Genomic DNA, 22,155 nt, shown 5'->3' with positions numbered 1-22,155 from the left:
CACTGCACTTGGAGCCTAGCAAAAAAAATGCATTTCAATACTTTATGCATAACATATGAAATGAAGGAAAAAAAAATGACAACATCGAAAACAATATATACATACTAAAACTCTCTACAATTGCTGCTGTTCCTGTATATTGGGCCACATGTTCTCATTCACATCACAACAGATATCTTCCTTTGCAGTTCAGCATGGAAAGAACCTCCTAGAATGGCTTATCCAGCCTCTGCTGTTATATCCCCACACGCAGCTTCCATGGCAGGAAGCAGTGTCATTTGTGTATGTGGGTTACACTCATATACCTTCCACCTCCAAGCTGAGAAGAACTCCTCAATTGGGTTGAGGAATGGGGAATATGGAGGTAGGAATTCCATCAGCATCCTAGGGTGGTTAGCAAACCATTGTCTGATTAGGTTGGAGTGATGGAAACTCACATTATCACAAATGATCACATACTGTGGTACATTTTCTTGACCACTCTCCTCTTCAGGAATGAGATCTCTGTAGAGGGTGTTCAAGAAGGTCAGCAGATGTTGGGTGTTGTATGGCCCCACAAGAGGAATACGAGTGTGGACCCCATTGTCCGAAATAGCCGCACACATAGTGATGTTCCCACCCCGCTGGCCCAGCACGTCAACAGTAGCTATCTGTCCAATCAGATTACGCCCACGTCTTCTTCCTTTGGCCAAGTTGAAGCCATGTATATGAAAATATGTGGTGGTTCACTTGATTCCAGGTTCATTATACGCTGTATCAAACAAGATACTACAGCAAGTTTGATGTAAAATGCATTTTCATTTTGGAGACAATAGAGTCAAATCTAACATATTCATGTTGCTTTCACAGAGGTAGCAAATGTGTCAAGGTGAAATCAACTGTACTGCATGTCAATATACAATGTTGGACTATTTGCTGTATAGTAGATTACAGTTACAGTATTACTGCACAAGTTCAGTCTTACCTGCACATACTGGTACCGACGTTCCTTCACTATTCCTTTCAAATGGTACATAGTAGAACTGCTTCATACTCATTTGGTTTCTCCTCAGCACTCTGTCAATAGTTGAGATGCTGACAGACTGGACATTCTCAAACACATTGTTGTCATGCAATAATGGCAGTTTGTATTTCCTTGAGTCTTATGGCACTATTTGCTATGACCATAGCACAAATAGCCTCTTCCTGTCGAGGAGTGCAAATAGGCTCCCTGCCACCTCTTCCAGGAAGTCTTGTAGTCCTATGTGTCACAGTAAAAATACAACACTGAATGGACAACAGTAACATACATATTGTCTAGTGTTGACTACTGTAAATATATGACATACTGTAACATTATAAAATAATACACACAAATACAGAGTAAAATCGTTGAATTACACACCTGTTCTCTCTGTGAAATGTCTGAACAATCGAGGATACGGTTGTTCTCCCCAAATTTGGTTGCACCCTTTGACCTGTTTCAGCCATTGAAAGGCCAGGATTTATAACATGGTCCACAATTGTGGCCCTTATTTCATCAGAAACTGACCTATGTGTTGAACCTCTTCTACCTTTTTGTTTTGTCTCCTTACACCACACACCCCTACTCTTCTTGGTCTGGGCTGTTGGCCCTGTTCATTTTCTTGATGTTCTTCCATTTTCAGGTTGTCCTTCCTTGATGTGCTTCCACCCTGCATTGTGCCTTGTCTTTATATGCTTGCCAGCTGCAGGTTCAGGAGCAATTTTAGGGGACTGCTCAGTGATTAGTTGCGTGATTGATCTAAGATCTCACACCTGCCCCGAATAATGTGTCACCTGAGAGCAATTTAAGGTGGGGCAGGAATCATTAGTATTGTGAATACAAACCAAATAAAAGTTTTGTAGAAACCTATAAAATACACTTGACAGCCAATGATATCTTGTTGAACACTTTTGACTGCAATGACTTACACAAGGAAAAAATGACAAGTTTGTCTGGAGTGTAAGACTATGCAAAAGAGGGCTACGCAATGCATTTTGATCATCATGACATAAGCAACTGCTGACGCATGATGTAGCTGAGAATTGCACATAAACATCTGATGAGTGAACTAAAGCAATTGCAAAATGATGAAAACACCCAGAAATTGCTGTCGTGATGTGCACAACGGACTAAAGGTTGTGGGAATTGAACAAACAGTTCTGAGAACTGCAATTCTGTTGTGAGAAATGCACCAAAGCAACTGAGGAAAACTGTAATATTACAATGATATCAATGTATTTCATAATAAATAAATGACTTTTCATAGTAATTAGGTGAATTTTATTTAATGTATGCAGTTTTTCATAATGTATTGACTCATTTATAAATTCTTCATGTGATTACATATTTCTTAATTGCCATTTTATTTATTTCATTTTGGCACAAATGCTATTCCATAGCAGAATCAGGATTCCTATATAATCATCCCCATCTGCAATCCAACAGACATAAAAAATGATTACAACATGGATACACCTTGCCTGCCCATTGAAAACAATGAACCTGGCCAGCACATCTCTAAAGTACCACGCTGTTTCTGAGTGGACCGTTTGATCTTTGACTTTCCTTAAGTTGAGCTCAGACGAATAAAGTATTGGTCTATCAAATATACTGTATCTGTGGATATCGCCTTTAAATTCCTTTCAAACATGGACACAGCATTTGGTTACAAGAGTAAGGGGGCACTAGCCAAGACAGTCCTGACATCTGATAGATAGATAGATAGATAGATAGATAGATAGATAGATAGATAGATAGATAGATAGATAGATAGATAGAAGAATATGAAAGGCACTATAGATAGATAGATAGATAGATAGATAGATAGATAGATAGATAGATAGATAGATAGATAGATAGATAGATAGATAGATAGATAGATAGATAGATAGTACTGTATTGACCTGAGGGTATAAGAGATGGATGAATGGAGTTAGCCACTTTTTGCCAATTGCTGGTGAGTGGCCCTAGAAGGCCCTTTGGCATCTTTAGTATCCACTTCCAACATACTGCCCAGATGTTCAGCAGTGACACATGGCTCCCAGCTGCTTTGGGATCTGCACAATGGAATGGTTAACAGCATAGAATCAGCAGTTCAAAGTCAGCATTGTGGAATTTATGGACCCAGTAAAGAAAACAGATTAGACCATGAATTCTCTTAAAAACTAAGAGACCTTTAAACTGAACTACCTGTGTAAGCCTGTGCTGTAAAAAGTCTGGGGTCCTAGAAACTATTGAAATCGTCAGAAAAAAAAAGCTGAAATGTAGAGATGGCAGGTAAGGAACTACTCTGGGCGTCTCTCTCCTAGGAGGTTTCGTTTTGCTGATGTGCTCGCCGCGATTGTGTTAGTAGCGACTAAGCGAGTTTTCTTGTTCCTCATAGGCGTAGCTCTTACCCTGACTCCAGTTCTCACTTCTGGGCCAGACAGATACACACACCTCCAGGCGTAAACGTTTATATATAAGACCAGCCAATAATAATATTTTAACATAATCAGGCTGGTTTTTAAATTATTTTTAAGCACAGGGAGAAAATTAACATTTGAAAAATCGGTAATGTAATAAATCAGCTCTTGACGACAACGACTCAAGTGACGAGTTGGAGGTGGGCACATGAGCGATGGCGGTCCGCCAGTTTTCAGTCACAGACGATTGTGTGTTGGTTCGTTCCGTGCATGGTTAGAATGTTGCTTTTCTTGCTGATTTATTACATTACCGATTTTTCAAATGTTAATTTTCTCCCTGTGCTTAAAAATAATTAAAAAACCAGCCTGATTATGTGGCGTATGGTATGCCACTGGTTGGCTGGTCTTATATATAAACGTTTACGCCACAGATCCAGATGCACCTGTGACTCATGTAGACTTTTCGTGTTCCTGCAGGAGCATCTAAGAAGACGCATGTTTGTCGCAGATGTGAATTGCTGTATGTGGCGTGTAAAACAGTTTGCTATGGTGCACGCGGTCGTGTGTCGTAACCAAAAACTCGGTTTTTAAAGACTGCTTACTTCATTGTATTTTAACCTCAGTTGTAAAGAATTGTTTCAAGAATCCCTTGAGATACCCCTCGCAAACCGTTTTACATGCTGCATATGGCGATTCACCTCTGCGAGAAACATGCCTCTATGAACAGTCAACGTGGCTCGGAGGTGTGCATGTGGCCCCTACGACAGACGAATATAAATGACGCTATTTTTTCTGTGTCGTCGCGGCTCTGCGAGTTGTCCTTGTATCCAAAGGTCTTGGAGTTGGTGGGCGTGGCTCCTTCCTGCGTGCGCCATAGGTGTCTTACTTGTCGGCGGCTTAGTGAATCCACGCCCCTTCCGGCGTGCTTTCCATGGTTGTCTTAGTGAATTATATATATAGATAGATATGAAAAAGGACAGGTAGCCAATGTAGTTTTTGAAGTACAGTTTAGCAGTAACGTGCTCCCAAGGTTTTAAACATCTGTCGACCCTAGCTGATGAATTTTACACATATTGCAGGGTGGTTAGGCTGTGAGCAGAGACACCAAACAACAGCATATTACCATAATCAAGTCGCGAGGTGACAAAGGCATGAATATGGTTCTCAGTTGCATTATCAAAAAGGGAATATTGATCATAATAACAAGTTTATATGGCTCTCCGTTTATATAGTGGGTTCTCACTACTCAAAGCACTTCAGAGAGTGGGGAGCCATAAAGTACCATTAAAGAACTAGTATTTTCAAGTGTGTGTAAGCGCATACTTTAAACTTTTATTGCATTCCTTCGGCGTTCCCTACGCAGTGACTTTTTACGTTATAACTTTATTCTTATTTTTGAGTACAAATGAGGCACACACCACTATTCTACTCTGCATAGTAAGCTGGTTCGCAAAATAAACTGCTGATGGAATGAGCAAACAGTAGAGGGCAGCATGGCGGTGCTGCTTTCACTGCTCCAGGGACTCCATCTCTTTTGCATGGCCGTTCTTATTTATGTGGCGCTGGCTCAGAGTGCGTGTCTTCATTTTCTGTGGATGCTTCGGTTTTCCCCCCATCCCCAAAACCCTGGGTTCATTAAAAGTAACTGTACTGAGCGTGTGCGTTCTGCGAATGGTTGCTTTCCAAAAACGAGCTGCTTGCGATTTGCTGATGGGTTATTAGAGTTCACAAATCCGTCAAGATTAAATGATAATGCTTTACACGAAGATGTTCGAACTTAGAAACTAAACATTAAGTGATTAAGTTATTTTGAAATCCATTTATGATGCAATAAATCTTGATTCCGATGGCAGGATTAGCTCTAGTGGGGCAAATTGCAGTATAAAATAATTTGAGAAATATTAGGCTGAGAAATATGATAGAACTGGCTCAATCACTACATAGCCGGACAGACTAAAGACTTCCATTACTGCTAGGAATTGGTTTGTGAGCGACACATTCTGCTCAAAAAGTTATTTCATATCAGTTCCGGAGTTGGGATGGTAGTTCCGAGTGCTAATTATTTGGACTGGAGCGCAATTTCATGTCAACAATTATCTATTACCTTTTAAACAGTTTTAATGTTCGCAAGGGCACACAGCCGATCTCGCTATCTGGGGCGACAGTCGTTCACAGAGGGCAATGCGGAATACCCTGTGGACATCGAAACGCGATCTCAGGCTCCTGAAGCTGTAAAACGGCTGTGCTTAGCCACCAAGGCTCCATACTACTTGGTCCAAATCGCACACCTGCTCTATACGTGTATGGAGTCTGCATGTTCTTCCGTGTCTAAGTTACTGCAAGTTTCAGCTGCCAGGAAAGTGTGGATTAGTCAGCTTCATTAGCGCAAATGCTAGACTCCAGCCAATCATTAAAATAAGTACATGCGCTTCCCAAGAAGGTGCGATCTACAAGCTCACAGGCTTTCCCCGGCCTCTTTTAAGTTCGCCAGTCGCTCTTTGCTTTTAAACAGGCCGGCTCGCGTTTCGTCTCCTCCGTGCGGCGCGCATCCGCAGTTGTTGCCTGATGCACACGGTTGATAACGTTGTGCGCTGATGAGCTTCTTAAAACATCACAACCTTCTTCGGGGGATTTGCTAAATTCTGCCCCCACGTGACCCACCTGCAGGGCTGTTCGAAGTGTATAAAGACAAGAAAGACACTCGCGATCGGGACAAGAGAAAGCGCTACTGACCTCGAAGGCTCGCTGGATTTATTATTAGAATCCTATAGCCTATATGGCGTGAGATCGTTTTCTTCTCTGACCATCGGTGTCTAACGATTCAATTGAGTTTCCCCTTCGCTCTCAGGTAATTCGTTTGGACTTCATTCTATTTTTTTTTTTCCTATCCAGCTGTGTACGGTTTCGCCACCGGATGGCCATTCTTCTAAGCGATTTTAGACGTGTTTCACGGCATGAGTGTCATGGGCGTCCAGTCCTCCTGGAGAGTTTTCCTGATGCTCAAATAAGTCACTCTGATCAAACAGACACGCAGAGAGGTTTATCCTACCCATTGTCAGACTGATTGATCAGATCGACAAGAAATCACGAGCCGTATTAACAGCGACATGTTAAGCAGTTTAGAATTTGGCATTTTTTTTATGAAGCAGGCGGCCCCGCGGGATAATTTGAACGGTTTGACAGATTAAATTCCTCAACATAGTCCCAGCAATAAATAATTGTGCCAATGTTGCGCCAAGGCAGCACTGCCTAGGGCATAACGGACTTGTGCTAGTCGGGGGCTATCGAATTCTGTGCCATACTTTAGCTTTTGGATCAGCTGGGAGCGGGATGATCAGATGTTTTTAGAATGGCATAGATAGACCAAATGTTGCTAGTAGATTTGACGCGACTGGAATTTACAAGACAAGCGCCCAATAAAACAGGATTCACTGTTTTCAGGATTGGCTCCGGAACCTGAACTGGTATACATATCGGAATGGAATTACCTCTGTGTCAATTTGGAGTTTGCCAATCTAAAAGATCAAGTGTCAGTTAGCAAACTAAATACATTTTTGATGGGGTTCTTTTTACTTATGTAACACGAATATACACCCAAATGTATTATTTAAGTTGGTACACACATTAGAGGGCGGCACGGTGGCGCAGTGGTATAGTGCTGGGTTCGCTTTCCGGGTCCTCCCTGCGTGGAGTTTGCATGTTCTCCCTGTGTCTGCGTGGGTTTTCTCCGGGAACTCCGGTTTCCTCCCACAGTCCAAAGACATGCAGGTTAGGTGGATTGGTGATTCTAAATTGGTCCTAGTGTGTGCTTGGTGTGTGTGCACGTGCCCTGCGGTGGGCTGGCGCCCTGCTCGGTGTTTGCTTCCTGTCTTGTGCCCCGTGTTGGCTGGGATTGGCTCCAGCAGACCCCGTGACCCTGTAGTTAGGATATAGCGGGTTGGATAATGGATGGATAGATGGACACATATTAGAAGTTAGTTTATGGCATAAGCCGATTCATTAAATAGATTAAATCATTCACATGATAGATTTCGTGATCTTGTTCTCGGAATGCTTATAAAGTTTAAATCACTGTTCATTTTTTTAAATTAAAATTAAAACGTATTTTGATCTGACAATTCCATTATCCATCCATTCATGTTATGTCACAGTTTATCCGGTGTCTATCCCAGACTCTCTCTGGTCTCAATGATGGGCACTAAGCCATATACTTTTTTAAAGAATCAAAGTTTCAAATAAAACATAACCGAAGTTTAGCAGACTACACTCTTTAAAATAAAAGTCTTCAGAGCGGTGCATCGGGGGACCATTTGATTCCCAAAAGAAACAACCACAAAGGTCCGGAAAGAATTTTTATTTATTTAGATCTGTTGCAGATCCTATAAGTAAACACGAATACATGATGACACGTTTTTGGATCTGTGATCTTTAAAGCAGTCTTGCTTCATACAATAAGGCAGGCTCAGTTCAGGTTTTCTTGATCTGTTAATTCACACACACTAGGGGGCTCTGCCCCCTGCTCGCTTTGCTCTCCAACCCCTTGCTGGCCCTACATGCTCCTCATCTCCCGGATCTGCGACGAATCGTGTTGTGCTTTTGGATAAACATGGATATCAACTTTGTCTTTGATTTCTCCGTCTTTGGAAACTATTATCGCTGTCAATTCGTCACATGTTGGTTTATTATATATGCCAGCGTGATCTTTCGGATTCATATAGAAATCCAAGAAAACGTATTTGTCCTTGGTTTTCTGATAAATTTCGTGTAAAGTGCCATATGGATTTCTATCCATTATTGGCTGTAGAGTTTCTAATATGTCTGATCGTTTAACTCTTTCGATTCCATGTTGCATCGCTTCTCCGTGATCATAAATATAAACCTGACCTAACTTTGGTTTCTTTGAAATTAAACTTGTCGTAGCATTAATTGTTGCGGGACCACAGATTCTCATAGTTTATAGTCCTGAATCGTGTAAATCTACGTTTTGAGCACTGAATGTTGCGAACAAGAACAGATTATTGTAGATTCGAATATTTTGCTTGTAGCGTTTGTGGATTATACTTTCACCAAACAACAAATCTTTTATTTCTCGCTGATACTCCTCTTCATTATGGAGGAATATTTCGGACAAAATGAAATAAATAAATAAATGCGTAAATAAATAAAAGTACTGTGAAATGTGAGCATAAATAAATAAATGTGTCATGAAATGACAGCCTTAATAAATAAATATGTCATGAAATGAGAGCATAAATAAATAAATGTGTCACGAAATATGTTTTTCGTTGCTTATTTTTTTATTTCATTTTGTCCGTAACATTCCTGCAAACCGTCATGAAATACGGCTTGAAATAAAACTGTCAGTTTCACTCATCAAAGTTGAGAGGGTGGGCTCTAACACGCTCTCTAGTTACTGATTGGTGAATCGATAGCACAAGAATTAATTAGAAAAATGCTTACTACTGCCGATGAAATGGATTCTGCCGAAGATATTACGTATTTCAGAGAGAGAATTGAAGATTTATCGGAAGAAATTACAATGTTGGCGGCCCTTTTAGAACTGAGTATTTGACCCTTGTTTTACGAGTAGAAAGTCAGTTGCATATTCGCAGCTACTTTTTCAAACAACTGTACAGCTCTGATCAGTGGTAAAGTTGTTCAGTTTAAAATATTAGGTGGAGCTGCTTTGGGCATTCCATGTCAAAGTACCTAAACTAATACAGTACAGCCGTTGTAGCTTACCGTATATCAAACTGGCTCATTCGTCTTGTGATCGTCTTCTCTGATACATCATACAGATCTGCAATCTGTTGTACTTTTAAACCGCATAACAGAAGATGTTCTATTGACTCAGCTGGAATGTCAAGGATGGACGTCCAGAGCAGGGAACTGCATCACCTGAACTGGAGTGTAGTAGAGTCCGTTCCACCTGTTCTTCGATAATTTCAAAAACAGTTTCATCTATATCGGAGTCTAAAAGGGCCGCCAACATTGTAATTTCTTCCGATAAATCTTCAATTCTCTCTGAAATACGTAATATCTTCGGCAGAATCCATTTCATCGGCAGTAGTAAGCATTTTTCTAATTAATTCTTGTGCTATCGATTCACCAATCAGTAACTAGAGGGCGTGTTAGAGCCCACCCTCTCAACTTTGACGAGTGAAAGTGACAGTTTTATTTCAAGCCGTATTTCATGACGGTTTGCAGGAATGTTACGGACAAAATGAAATAAATAAATAAGCAACGAAAAACATATTTCGTGACACATTTATTTATTTATGCTCTCATTTCATGACATATTTATTTATTAAGGCTGTCATTTCATGACACATTTATTTATTTATGCTCACATTTCACAGTACTTTTATTTATTTACGCATTTATTTATTTATTTCATTTTGTCCGAAATATTCCTCCATACTTCATTGGGAAGAAACACTACTTTTCCCTGATGGCAACACGAATTTGATGATCTACAAGTCTACCACATAAACTTTAAAGGTGAACAATATCAACATACTTTAGTCGTATCACCTATGTCCATATATTCGATTTCTTTTCACTGTTCCGTTATTTCACGGAGTAATAATTTCCGTTTGTTTGTGCTAATGCGATCTTTACTAACAGTTTTTTGAGACTTTCGAATTTTTTAACTTAGTTTCATAACCTCTAACCTGCTCTGCATGTGTATGGCGCCACCGTTTTTGAACTTCTTTATGACATTCTACTTTGTCTTCTACTCTTTGTCTTTTATTTCCGACCCAGCTTGGACCTGCTAGGTTTTCAATTTATCTCTTGGCACTTAAGTCTCGCCTCGCAGGACTTCAAATTATCTCTCTGAAAATGTCTCGTCTCATCCTAAGATTTTTTATATATGACAGAGAGACATACATTAAAGGTGTCCGTTTCGTCCACATATTAGGAACCTTTCCAAAGCTCAAAGAACCAACTTCACACGCAAAGAAACCAAATGGTGTCAGGCAGCGGGAACCACGCCACCCAGTAAAGTGCCATTAAATTAAGAAGCAGTATTTTTAAGAGTGTACGATTCATTTACTGCATTTGTATATGGGGCAGTTTTACTGTGTAACAAACCCACACGTACAGCCGCTCACACACACTTCAGGGATGCAGCGCTTTGGTCCTTGTGGTGTTGGGGAGACCAGCGAACCCGAAGAACTGGAGATCACGAAAACTGCAAATACACTTCGGTCCTCCAGGGGATGTGACTTCGGCTGCTGTTGTTGCGGGACATACAGGGCTACCCCACCCTAAAAACGCATCCGGTTAATGCATTACAAAAATACAGATTGATGGGAACACTCATTTAAGGTGGATATCTGATCGTCTTCAGGTAATGCATTTTATCCAAACTCTTAAAAGTAAAAAAAAAGCACTTTACTGGGTTGTATGGCTCCCCGTAAAACCATTCGCTTCCCGGGTCCTCCCTGCGTGGAGTTTGCATGTTCTCCCCGTGTCTGTGTGGGTTTCCTCCGGGCGCTCCGGTTTCCTCCCACAATCCAAAGACATGCAGGTTAGGTGGATTGGCGATTCTAAATTGGCCTTGGTGTGTGGGTGTGTTTGTGTGTGTCCTGTGGTGGGTTGGCACCCTGCCCAGGATTGGTTCCTGCCTTGTGCCCTGTGTTGGCTGGGATTGGCTCCGGCAGACCCCCGTGACCCTATTTGGATTCAGCGGGTTAGAAAATGGATGGATGGATGGTTTTTATGAGGACATATCAGGCTACCAAGACAAATGAAGCGTTATTGAGCATGTCCTTTTAAAATCACAAACCCATTAGTATTTCACACATTGGTTATTATTTATTCATCGGCGCCTTTTACAGGTCCAAATAAATAAACGGTTCTTTCTGGAAGCTTCGTTTGATGGTTATTTTGGGAACCAAAAATGGTTTCCCTATAGCAACGCTCTGACGAACCACTTTGGCACTTTTATTTGTAAGAGTGTATCTTCAAATAAAATATAATATAATTAATGGTTTAAAATAAGAAAAAACATACAAACACATACGCGTCTTTACATTTACATCCAAGCAATGTTGCAGCGTCAATTGTTTCATTGTGCAAATGGAGTTGGTGTATTGCCATACTGTATTCACAATGTTTCTATATTAAAGCACGGAATGTTTGTAAAAAGATATTGTAATACACTTCTTTTCTCTATTATTTCTACTCCATTTCCATCCATCCATCCATTCATCCATTATCTCACCCGCTATATCCTAACTACAGGGTCACGGGGGTCTGCTGGAGCCAATCACAGCCAGCACAGGGCACAATGCGGGAAATAAACCCCGGGCGCCCCCGTGCCACCGTTTAAGTAATCATTTGGTGTGTATATATATATATATACTAATAAAAGGCAAAGCCCTCACTGACTGTTCATAAACAATTGCATTTACATTGATAGTAAAATTTACATTGTCAATCATGTTACGTTATTATTAAAATGTTTCCTTTTCTTTTTACTTCTCCGCTGCCAAGCGCGGGTATTTTGCTTCTTCTACCTGTTACATATATATATATAGATATATATATAGATATATAGATATATATATATAGATAGATATGAGAACAACACTCATATCAATGACAAAACAATTACATTAACAATCATGTTACGTTATTTTTAAAATGTTTCCTTTTCTTTTTCATAACTTCTTTAACACACAACTTCTCCGCTGCGAAGCGCGGTATTCTGCTAGTATATATATATATATATATATATATATATATATATATATATATATATATATATATATATATATATATATATATATATATAGGCCTTCCCGGTTCCTCCCTGTGTGGAGTTTCATATTCTCCGCGTGTCTGCCTGGGTTTCCTCCTGGTGCTCCGGTTTCCTCTTACAGTCCAAAGACAGATTCTAGTGTGTGTGCGCGTGCGCCCTGCGGACAAAACAGAAATGTTTAATGTCAAGTAAGCTACCTTAGGTGAAGAAAACCTGAGCTCACCCTCTGTTGTGTGAAGCAAAAGTCCTTTTAAAAACCGGGGACACATTGGTATTTCAAACATCTGTTTTCGTGTATTTAAGAAAGCTTTAACTTATCCAAATAAATGAAGGGTTCTTTCTGATGTGATTTTTTTGGGTGGAACCAAAAACGGTTCCCCCATGTCACCGCTATTAATAACCGCTTTGGCTTTGTTTTTTAAGACTGCGCTCTCGCACTCTGCCATAGGAATTGCCACTAAAATGAACCTGCACGACTGTGACAGAAAACACCACTCAGCACGGGATGAACGTGCAAACTTTACACGAAAAGCCCCGGCACTGTGAACCCACCAGCGCTACCTTCTGCGCCACGGTGTCGCCCGCTCACGAAGCCTTAGTGCGAGAGCTTGTTTGTCTACTGGGATGTATGCCACCAGATGGTCACGCATTTGATCTGACACGTGGTTTGTGGATTTCAGAGCGATTGTACCACTGACATTAGCAAGTTAATTAATATGTTTGAGGTGACCAGGTTGTGCCCTGGGAGGACACATCACTCCCTGACAGATTTAATTTCGGGATTATTAAGGCTTGGGCAAAGCGAGGGCAAATTCTATTCCATTTGTAGTGTATTGCTCTTTTCGAATCCATTATCATGGGAAGTTTTTCACAAATGTTCACCTCTCGTGCCCTCAAATACTAAGTGCGTTATATTTTATTTTTTTTTAACTGCTTGACGCAAATGGCACTGACGTGTATCTCTGACGTGAATGATGTGCGAGACCGGCGATATAGCGCCTTACTTGCAAATAGACGCCCACATCGCTTCCTGGCTGCATGCGAGAGTGGACAATAATCACAGACTAGAGAGTTCAAGCGGAGAAAAAGCTTTTGTGTGTGCGTGTGAGTGAGTGTGTGTGTGTGTGTGTAATGATGGGGTGCCAAGCATAGTAATTAAATGCAAATGAGAGCTCCGCGCACCTGATGCCATCTCGCGCTCCTCCGCAGGAACATAAAGCCACGGCACGGACACACGAGCCCAGAAGGATCGCCGTCCGAGTCCAGCCGACATGTCGGTACTCAGCGCTTTGCCTGTCTTCAAGCCAATAGCTTCCCCTGGCCACCAGAGGCGCCACACCCTACCGGCCAGCGAATTCCGCTGCCTAACACCTGAAGATGCCATCAGTGTCTTCGAGATCGAGAGGGAAGGTAAGAGGATGAAAGGATGGAGTGAGGTGTGTTTCGGTGGGCTCTTCCCGTGCAATTGAACCAGTTCAGAAAGTGGTTATTGGGATAGTGGTCACTGGCGATTCGGGTAAAAAATAAAATAAAATAAAACAGGTAGTGGGGATGTGAGAACGTACTGTAGCTCAGCCACTAAAACTTTGAAAAATGCTGGTTCTTTTATGGTGCTTTACTGAGTTATTTGGTTCCTCATGGAACCATTGCTTGAGTGAGCACCATTTAAGGGTTCCTTGCAAATTAAGTTGGTTCTTTGTGCTTTGAAATACTTCCTAATACATAGAAAAATAAATTCTTTAATGTATGGGATGCTACCTAGCAGAACACTATGATTATGAAAACCTGAACTTAATCGGTGTCATTGTATTCAACGAGAGTCCTTCCCATTCATGACCCATTGGCATTTCACAAATCTGTTACTATCTAGTCATGGTTATTTACTGTATGAAGCCTGATGCAGATCTAAATAAATTAAATTTCTTTCTGGAGCCTTCATGTGGATGAGTCTTTTGGGAAACAAAAACGGTTCTGCTATTACATCACTATGAAGAGCCACTCTAGCACTAGTATTGATAATTTGAGTGCATTTCTAACAAGCTAATGTTGACAAGCCCTCTATTGCTCAGAGGTGCCAGTTCATTGATTCTAGGTGCTTGAAATATGTGAAGATGTCCGGGGAATGCTGGGGAAGGTAGCAGTATCCGCATGGACACTAATCCAATAGAGTTAATAACCAACCATTTAGGCAAAAGACTTGCTAGATGTTTGTGCAGCACAGGTTCATGAGATTTTCAGGGCTGTCTTAACTTATGGACACTGGCTGGGGGCCCACAATATTTCTGATGCATATGTATGTTCTGTTTTGCTGTCAAGACATGGGCCCCAGCGCACTACTTTGCCCCGGGGCCAGTGATGCTGGTAAGATGGACCTGAGCTGGACTCAAAACTGGAACAGAAAGGGGGCAATGAATGTCTGATATTTGAGGCATGACCACCACTTTCCTCTGCGGTAGCCCAAAATATTTCAAGTTAGCCAGCGTCTGTTAGTATGATGAGCCACTAGTAAAAGACGATATGTGGAATAAGACATCCTCCAACCTTTGCATTTTATGCCTTCTGTTAAAGTAATTGGGCATGTACTGCCCACACAGACATGTGGAAAATTCAGAAAGTTTTCACAGTTTTTCATGTTACAGCCTGAAGTAAAAATCATTTAAATGGATTTTTTCCCACATCAAACAACACTTGACACAAAAGCAATATTTATTTCTATTGCACATTTTCATACAAATAATGTATCTCAAAGTGCTTTACAGGATGAAGAAAGAGAAAAAAATATATAAAAAGTAAAATTAGGCAACACTAATTAACATAGAATAAAAGTAAGTGAAGGCGAGGTATAAACGCAACAGTGGGTTTTGCCAGCATTTACATCTGATTACTGCCCTCAGCCCTGGATGTTGACTAATGTGGACATCTGCCTCAACCCTCTGTGTCAACATAAGTCAACACCCACCCTGAAAGAGTTAATATGTGGAGAAAGCAGAAATCTTTATTGTCTAGTATACTAATGGTTTGATCGCGGTTCTTTACTGGTTGTGTGGCTCTTTGTAGCTCCATTGCTTGACAAAGAACCGTTTCATTTTGGGAAGGGCTCTTTACATATGAAGTTGGTTCTTTGTGCTTTGAAAAACTTCCCAGCATGCAGACGAAACCTGAAATCTTTGCTGTATGGTTGGCTACTTAACAGGACACAAACAGATTAAGAAAACCTGAACTTAGTCAGAAGTACAGGTAGTCCCCAAGTTACGGACATACGAACGGGGCCGCAGCTGCGACGCATGCGCCTTCAGTAACCGCCGCTCCGTCATCTTCAGTCTGGAGACACTGCAAGCGGTGGCTGGACGGAGGCTTGAGAGGGGCGATGTCGTTGCTCCCGCAGTGCAGTGTCCCTAGGCCGGCTCCCGGCGGCAAGCGGTTTCACTGCCTGCCCACCACACACGGCTGCCCCATTCATTCTAGGTGGGCGGCTGGTAATGCTGCAAGTGGTGACCCGGTTGTGGCTGAACGGAGGCCACTGAGGGCGAACGGGGCGGCGGGGGGTTGCATTGTAGTGTGCCTCGGATGGCTGCGTGTTGAATGGGGGCGGTGGTGTTGCAGACGCAGGCAGCATGTAGTGGAGGTGACTGTGAGGTGGGCTGGTGATGAACCGCCCGTCGCCGCCCCCATTCATTCTCAATAGCAAGCCTGCTTGTACTGTTACGCTCATAGCTGGAAGTTGTCTCTTGTCAGTACAGGATGGTCCAGATCTAATTATGCAGATCCAGATCGTCTGGATGACTTTGATTTATGCGGGGACGATTCCACTTCGGCGCAAAGACGATTCTTCATGTCTTCAGTTCGCACACTTCTCTATGGTCCGGGATTTTTCGGGTGATTTTCTACGTAATAAACTGAATAAGTTATAGCGTAATGAAAACGGCATAATTAGATCTGGCCCACCCTATACATCAGTCGTGTTGACGACAGGTGCCTTCCTGCTGTGATAGCGTGTACAGTGCTGTGCAGAAGAGCTCATCTTAACCGTTTGTCTTCACCCTTCAAGAATGTCTCTGAATCACAAATCTGATGCAAGTGCTGGTGATATAGTAAAGAAAAGAAAAACCATCACAATTGAAAATAAAGTAGAAATAATAAAAAAGTCAGAAAGAAGTGAAACACCATCATTCATTGGCAGAGCACTTGGTTACAGTCGGTCAACAACAGCATTTATTAAATATAATGTACCTGTTCCGACTTACATACAAATTCAGCTTAAGTACAAACCTACAGTCCCTATCTCGTACATAACCCGGGGACTGCCTGTATTGTATGCAGTTAGAGTCCTTTTGAAATCATGAGCCACTGATATTTCACAAATCTGTTACCATTTATTCATGGTTATTTAGTTTATGGAGCCAGTGACAGATCTCAGTAAATAAAGGGTCCTCCCAGATCCTTCCTGTAGAATGGTCTTTTTGAAACTGAAAATGGTTTCCCTATGGCACCGTTATTTTTAAGAGAGTAGGTGACCTATGAAGGATACAACAGGTCAAGAAACCTTGAACTGAGCCTGTGTTATCAAAAGTCCTTTTAAAATCAACAACCCATTGGCTTTTCACAAATCTGTTCCCATCTATTTATGGTGGATGCTGGACATTGGTGGTCATGGAAATGGATCCACTCTCTCTATGTAAAGTGCTTTGAGTGTCTTGAAAAGCACTATATATATATATATATATATATATATATATATATATATATATATATATATCAGTGTCTTCTTCTGTTACATATTTAAATAAAGATTCTTCCTGGAACCTTAATGTGGATGGTTCTTTAGGGAACCAAAAATAAAGGAGTGTCAAGAACCACTCTGGAGACGTTATTTTTAAAAGTGTAGGCGCCTGTTTGCAAACTCCAAGTGGGCTTCCATGTGTCCTTTAATGAGAAGCGGCTTCTGTCTGGCCACCCAGTCATAAAGCCCCGGTGGAGTGTTGCAATGATGGTTGTCCTTCTGCAAGTTTCTCCCATCGCCACACAAGTTCACTTGGATTCTTGGTCACCTCTTTTACCAAGACCCTTCTCTCCTAATTGGTGAGTTTGGTCAGGTTGCCATCTCTAGGATAAGTCATCATTGCTTTAGACTTCTTCCATTTATGAATTATGGGGGGGCTTTGTGCTTTTGGGAACATTCAATGCTACAGAGGTTTTTTTTTCTTGGTAGCCTTCCCCAGCCTCAACACAATCCTGTCACCAAGATCTGCAGGCAATTCCTTTGACCTCCTGTCTTGGTTTTTGCTATGATATACACCAGCGTTTCTCAACCATTTTGGCCTTGCAGAACCCTTGAAATAATATTCATGTTCTAGGCAACACCTACATAATAATTATTAGTATTTTTTTTTTTATTTATAAATTTAAAGATCATAAGGAAAACATGTATAATATAATCTTTATATATAATACACTACTGTGGCTGTTCGTTTGTCTCTCCAGGATTTTAAATCACTTGTAGTTCACAAACCATTTGACCTGAAATTTGGTACACATATGCTACACGACGTCTACTATACGCTTTCAGGGTGATGATTGACCCTCAAGCAGGAGCGAAATGGGTCTCAAAACCGGCCCGGGCATCCTTCAATGAGTGAGGTGATGAGGTTAACCCCCTCAGCCCATTATTCATTGTAATTTTCTTAAAATTTGTGATGAGTACGCGGCTCGCTACTTGCTATGAGCCTATGATATGAACTCTATCTAAACTGTTGCCAAACCTAATCTGCACACTGTTGTTTAGACACAACTTAAAACTTGACGACATGCTAAGACATAAAATTTAATGAAAAATAAAAATTTAGTAACACCGCTTACACGTTATTAGAGTACATGTCAAATGTCAATGTCATGTCCAAGAGCCAGTACCCTAGTAGGCTTGGATGGTGCATAATACATAATGTAAACTAATTATTAGTTACAAACAATTTAAATACTAGATATGAGATAAAATAAACTGCAATAATGTAGATGCTAACCGAAATGCAGCAGTATCGAAACAGAAATCGGCAAAAGGCAGTTTTGACTAAATTTTTCACTGCAACGTTGTGTACTGACCACTAAAACAACTTGATGACGTAATACGGTATATTATATAGGACTATATAAAGCGCAGTACCGGACAGATAATGTTTAGTAGTTTAGAAAATTAATTTTAATGTCAAACAGTAACCAGTACATAAAATTTATTTCATGAAATGGCCAGCCAATGACCAGACCAGAGTCCGCAGCCCACTGGGCAGTGCCCAAATGCCCTAATGGCCAGTCCGTCCCTGGGTGCAAGGTTATTCCTCTTTTTATTTTACTGTAGAATAAACTCTCAGCGGCCGTGCGGCACATGCGTACAGGCGCCGTTCTCATTCCCTACCACCTTCGCTGTCACTTCTCCTACCTCTTCATATCTTAAATCATTCTTGAGCCAGATTGAAGACTTACGTGTCAGATCAAGTGAAAAATTAAAGAAAATGTACTAAGTAATTGCAACACAAACACTGACTTAATCAGTTTTAATGCAAAAAGATGCAGACCAAAGAAGAGAAGGGTGGAGAAAAGAAAAGTTGCTCAGGACGCAACAAGTGCATCAACATCTCAGCAAACGAATGCTCAACGTACAGAGAAAACTAGGAATGCTCAAGTCAAATGTATTCACTGTATGTTATCGTGCAGTCCGCCGTTACTGGTATAAAAATAATAAGTGCTGTACTTAATAGTCTATTTGCAATTTTTATACTAAACAAATGTATGTCCCAAAGAAATGTTATTCTTGAAACATAAGATTAATAAAATGTACTTTGCTAGTGTGAAACCTATGCTACATTTTTACGGTTAGAAATTTCTATAAAATAAAAAAAATAAAAAGATGATAAATAAAACAGACTAATAAAACTAAAGCAGGCCATGTTTTTAAAGTGCACTAGCTGTTCGAATGAAATGTATTCGAACAGAAATTCAATACACTCGAACACTTGATCGAACAATGAAATTCAAAAACAGCGTGTGCATGACATGATGTGCGTCTAACTGCGTCTGACTTGGTCAACATAACGTCAAAGTAACAAGTTAGTAACTTTGCAATACTTATTGTTAATAGTTTAACTATTTTCATACATCAACATAAAAATTACCACTGATTACTATAACATAGCTAGAATAATAAGGAAAAAACTGCGAAAAACCATGGTCGGATAAATACACTTTTGGGGTTATGTTCAGAGAGTAAAGAATTTATAAGGTTAAGTTTCATATGTGCTTTAGCAGCACCACCTCACAATTCGGTGCGTGAACATCGTGTTTGAACCCCTGCTCGAGCACTTTTAAAACACATGCTTTTTAGCTCGAACTGTATTTAAAAAAACGCCAATTTTTAAGTTCGAATACTCAAACTGTTGTTCGAGTAATTTAAAAACACGGCCTAAATAAAAGCAAACAAAAGGAACACACTGAAAAATGGGGAGAGGGTCTTGTTCAAAAAGCAGACGCCACTTGTTTTTAAGATTAGACACCCTTACACTGTTTTAAGGTTAGGCACCTACTGTAAATTTTTAAGATTAGGGACCCTGATGTACCTGGCCTTACCCCCACAAACTTTAAGTTCAGGGTTTATAGTAGGGGTAGGCCAGTCTAAAACAAACATCAAGAAGGAGATGGCATCCGCTTTCTAAACAAGACCCCGGGGAGAAAGGGAAAGCATACAAACTATTCATATTAATGAGTGAATACATACCCGCATGCTAGAAAACACATAGGACTGATAAGAGACTGACTGAACTTCTCACGTTTCCTGCTTGCACCAGCTTGCACTAACCAGCACCAGTTAACTCATAAGCGACATAAGTGAGGGACGGATGGCACTGCCACGCATCCTAGTGGCTGGTAATACAACTAACGCAAACTCGAATTTATTACTTTTAGAGAAGGTTTATGATTTTCTCCCACTGTTCAACTTTATTTATTTGCCACTGCTATTCATTAACATTTCTGACGGAACCCTAAGGTTCTATGGAACCCCGGTGTGAGAAAAGCTGATATACATTTCATTTATTGGACCTTACTTAAATAGAGCGGTGTCTGCCTTCCCTAATCATTCCAGTTAATTGAACTGACCAGAGGTGGACTCCATACAAGGTGTAGAAACATCTCTATGATGATCAATAGCGTGGAATGCACCTCAGCCAGATTTCAAGTATCATAGCAAAGGGTCTGAACACTTGTCAGTGGGATATTTTAGCTTATTTTGAATAAATATGGAAAAAAAAAAATCTATAATCCTGTTTTCACTTTGTTGTTTTAGGGTATTGAGTGGTGTTTGATTTGGGGAAAAATAATTTCAATGACTTTAGCATACGGCTGGAACATAACACAATGAAAAAAAGTAAAGGGGTTTGAATGTTTCTATATCCATGGTAACTTCAGCAGGTTGAAGATTTAACATCTGCCTTTTAATCTCGCTGCCACAGCCTTCATCTTGGTGTCGGGGGAGTGCCCGCTACACTTGGATGAGGTGCGCCACTTCCTGAGCGTCTGTGCAGAACTTTCATTGGGCTGGTTTGAGGAAGGAAGACTGGTGGCGTTCATAATTGGCTCACTGTGGGATCAGGAGAAGCTGTCAATGGTGTGTGTCCAATCTGTTTTGTTTTCTTATTATGGGTCATGCTGCAAAGGACTGTCCAATTCAAACAGGACCTTATTCTAAGGGATCTAGCACTGCCCTCCTGATTTAAACTCTTTACCCTTTCTTCTAGGAGGCACTGACCCTACACAAACCACAGGGGACCACTGTCCACATCCACGTCCTAGCAGTTCATCGCACGTTTCGTCAGCAAGGAAAGGGCTCCATCCTTATGTGGCGTTACCTTCAGTACCTGCGTAGCCTACCCTATGTGCGTCGAGCAGTCCTCATGTGTGAAGACTTCCTTGTACCCTTCTATCAGAAATTGGGCTTCAAGGTGCAGGGTCCTTCAGAGGTCACTGTGGGGCCCCTCACATTCATTGAGATGCAGTATGCAGTGAGGGGGCATGCTTTTGTGCGACGCTATAGTGGCTGTTAAAGAGACAACTGGATTTCTGCTAAGCTGCCCCTAGGTGTTTTCTGTGTTGCTACTCTGTGCTCGTCACAAGTTCTCCAGTGCTGAGGTCTAGGCCCCTGGTGGCTTTGGACACTTGCTTTTTGTCATGTCTGCTTCTTGTAGTTCTCTACTGTATTGACTGAAGGAAGCATTAAAAAAGGAAAAAAAAATGTCTAAGTGACCCCTTGTGTATGCTGAGGCCTCCTGTGGTGAGAAGCTGACCATGCAAGTGGGATCTACGTATAAAACACTGCCATTGAGGGCTAGACAGGGCGGCAGCAAAGCACTTAACAGTGCATGGAAAGCTTAAAAAGTGCATATCATACACCCACTTGAGGATTTTATAAAAAAAAAAACAAAAAAAAAAAAAAAAACGTTTTTTGTAATTTTTAGACCAATAAAATCTGTATTTCTTACAGTGTCTGTGTTGTTGTGACCGTTCCAATCCCCAAACCCCCCAATCACAGGTGATGCGGAGACCATCTCTCCAGTATGAAGCTATTGAAAAGAACGTTTAAGGTGAGTGCCAGGTATCTACCTCTCCCAGGAAACCCTCAAGTATTTCTTTGAGGTGACAGGATAAGATGATTTTAAGGGACTAAGACCCTACAGTTGGCTCAAAAACACATATGTCTACACCTTTCGTTTACACTGTACCTGTATTTTCAACTGACGAAAATAAATACTTTTGAGAATGCGCTCCAGGGCCATAGACTTTTGAGAATGACGGCATGACCTTTCTGACTGGACAAGTGAAAACGTTGACTCTATCGTGTCTTGTTGGTTCGTGTTTATTACACGGCCCTCCCCTGATTGGATCCTGCTCATGAAAAGCTTCCGATTTCCCTGATCGGTCACACTTCATGGAAGAAG

General features: G+C 41.0%; 1 protein-coding gene across 1 annotated transcript; it reads left to right on the top strand.

Moving 5' to 3' along the window:
- The first annotated feature begins 5,922 nt into the window (after positions 1-5,922).
- Positions 5,923-21,700, top strand: aanat1 (arylalkylamine N-acetyltransferase 1). Its single transcript, XM_039739410.1, has 4 exons — positions 5,923-6,256; positions 13,388-13,588; positions 20,674-20,828; positions 20,959-21,700. The coding sequence occupies exons 2-4, from the start codon at positions 13,450-13,452 to the stop codon at positions 21,262-21,264; spliced, it is 600 nt and encodes a 199-aa protein (XP_039595344.1). The 5' UTR covers positions 5,923-6,256; positions 13,388-13,449; the 3' UTR covers positions 21,265-21,700.
- The last annotated feature ends 455 nt before the right edge of the window (positions 21,701-22,155 follow it).

The sequence above is a fragment of the Polypterus senegalus genome, chromosome 17 (assembly GCF_016835505.1).
Source record: "Polypterus senegalus isolate Bchr_013 chromosome 17, ASM1683550v1, whole genome shotgun sequence".
Taxonomy (NCBI): domain Eukaryota; kingdom Metazoa; phylum Chordata; class Cladistia; order Polypteriformes; family Polypteridae; genus Polypterus; species Polypterus senegalus.
Note: the sequence above shows the minus strand (reverse complement) of the source record. Positions and strands in the feature narration are given on the sequence as shown.

Coding starts and splice junctions, on each gene's coding strand:
- aanat1 (XM_039739410.1), top strand. CDS start 13,450: ATGTCGGTACTCAGCGCTTTGCCTGTCTTCAAGCCAATAGCTTCCCCT. Junction 13,589..20,673: donor CTTCGAGATCGAGAGGGAAG/GTAAGAGGATGA, acceptor TCGCTGCCACAG/CCTTCATCTTGGTGTCGGGG. Junction 20,829..20,958: donor ATCAGGAGAAGCTGTCAATG/GTGTGTGTCCAA, acceptor CCTTTCTTCTAG/GAGGCACTGACCCTACACAA.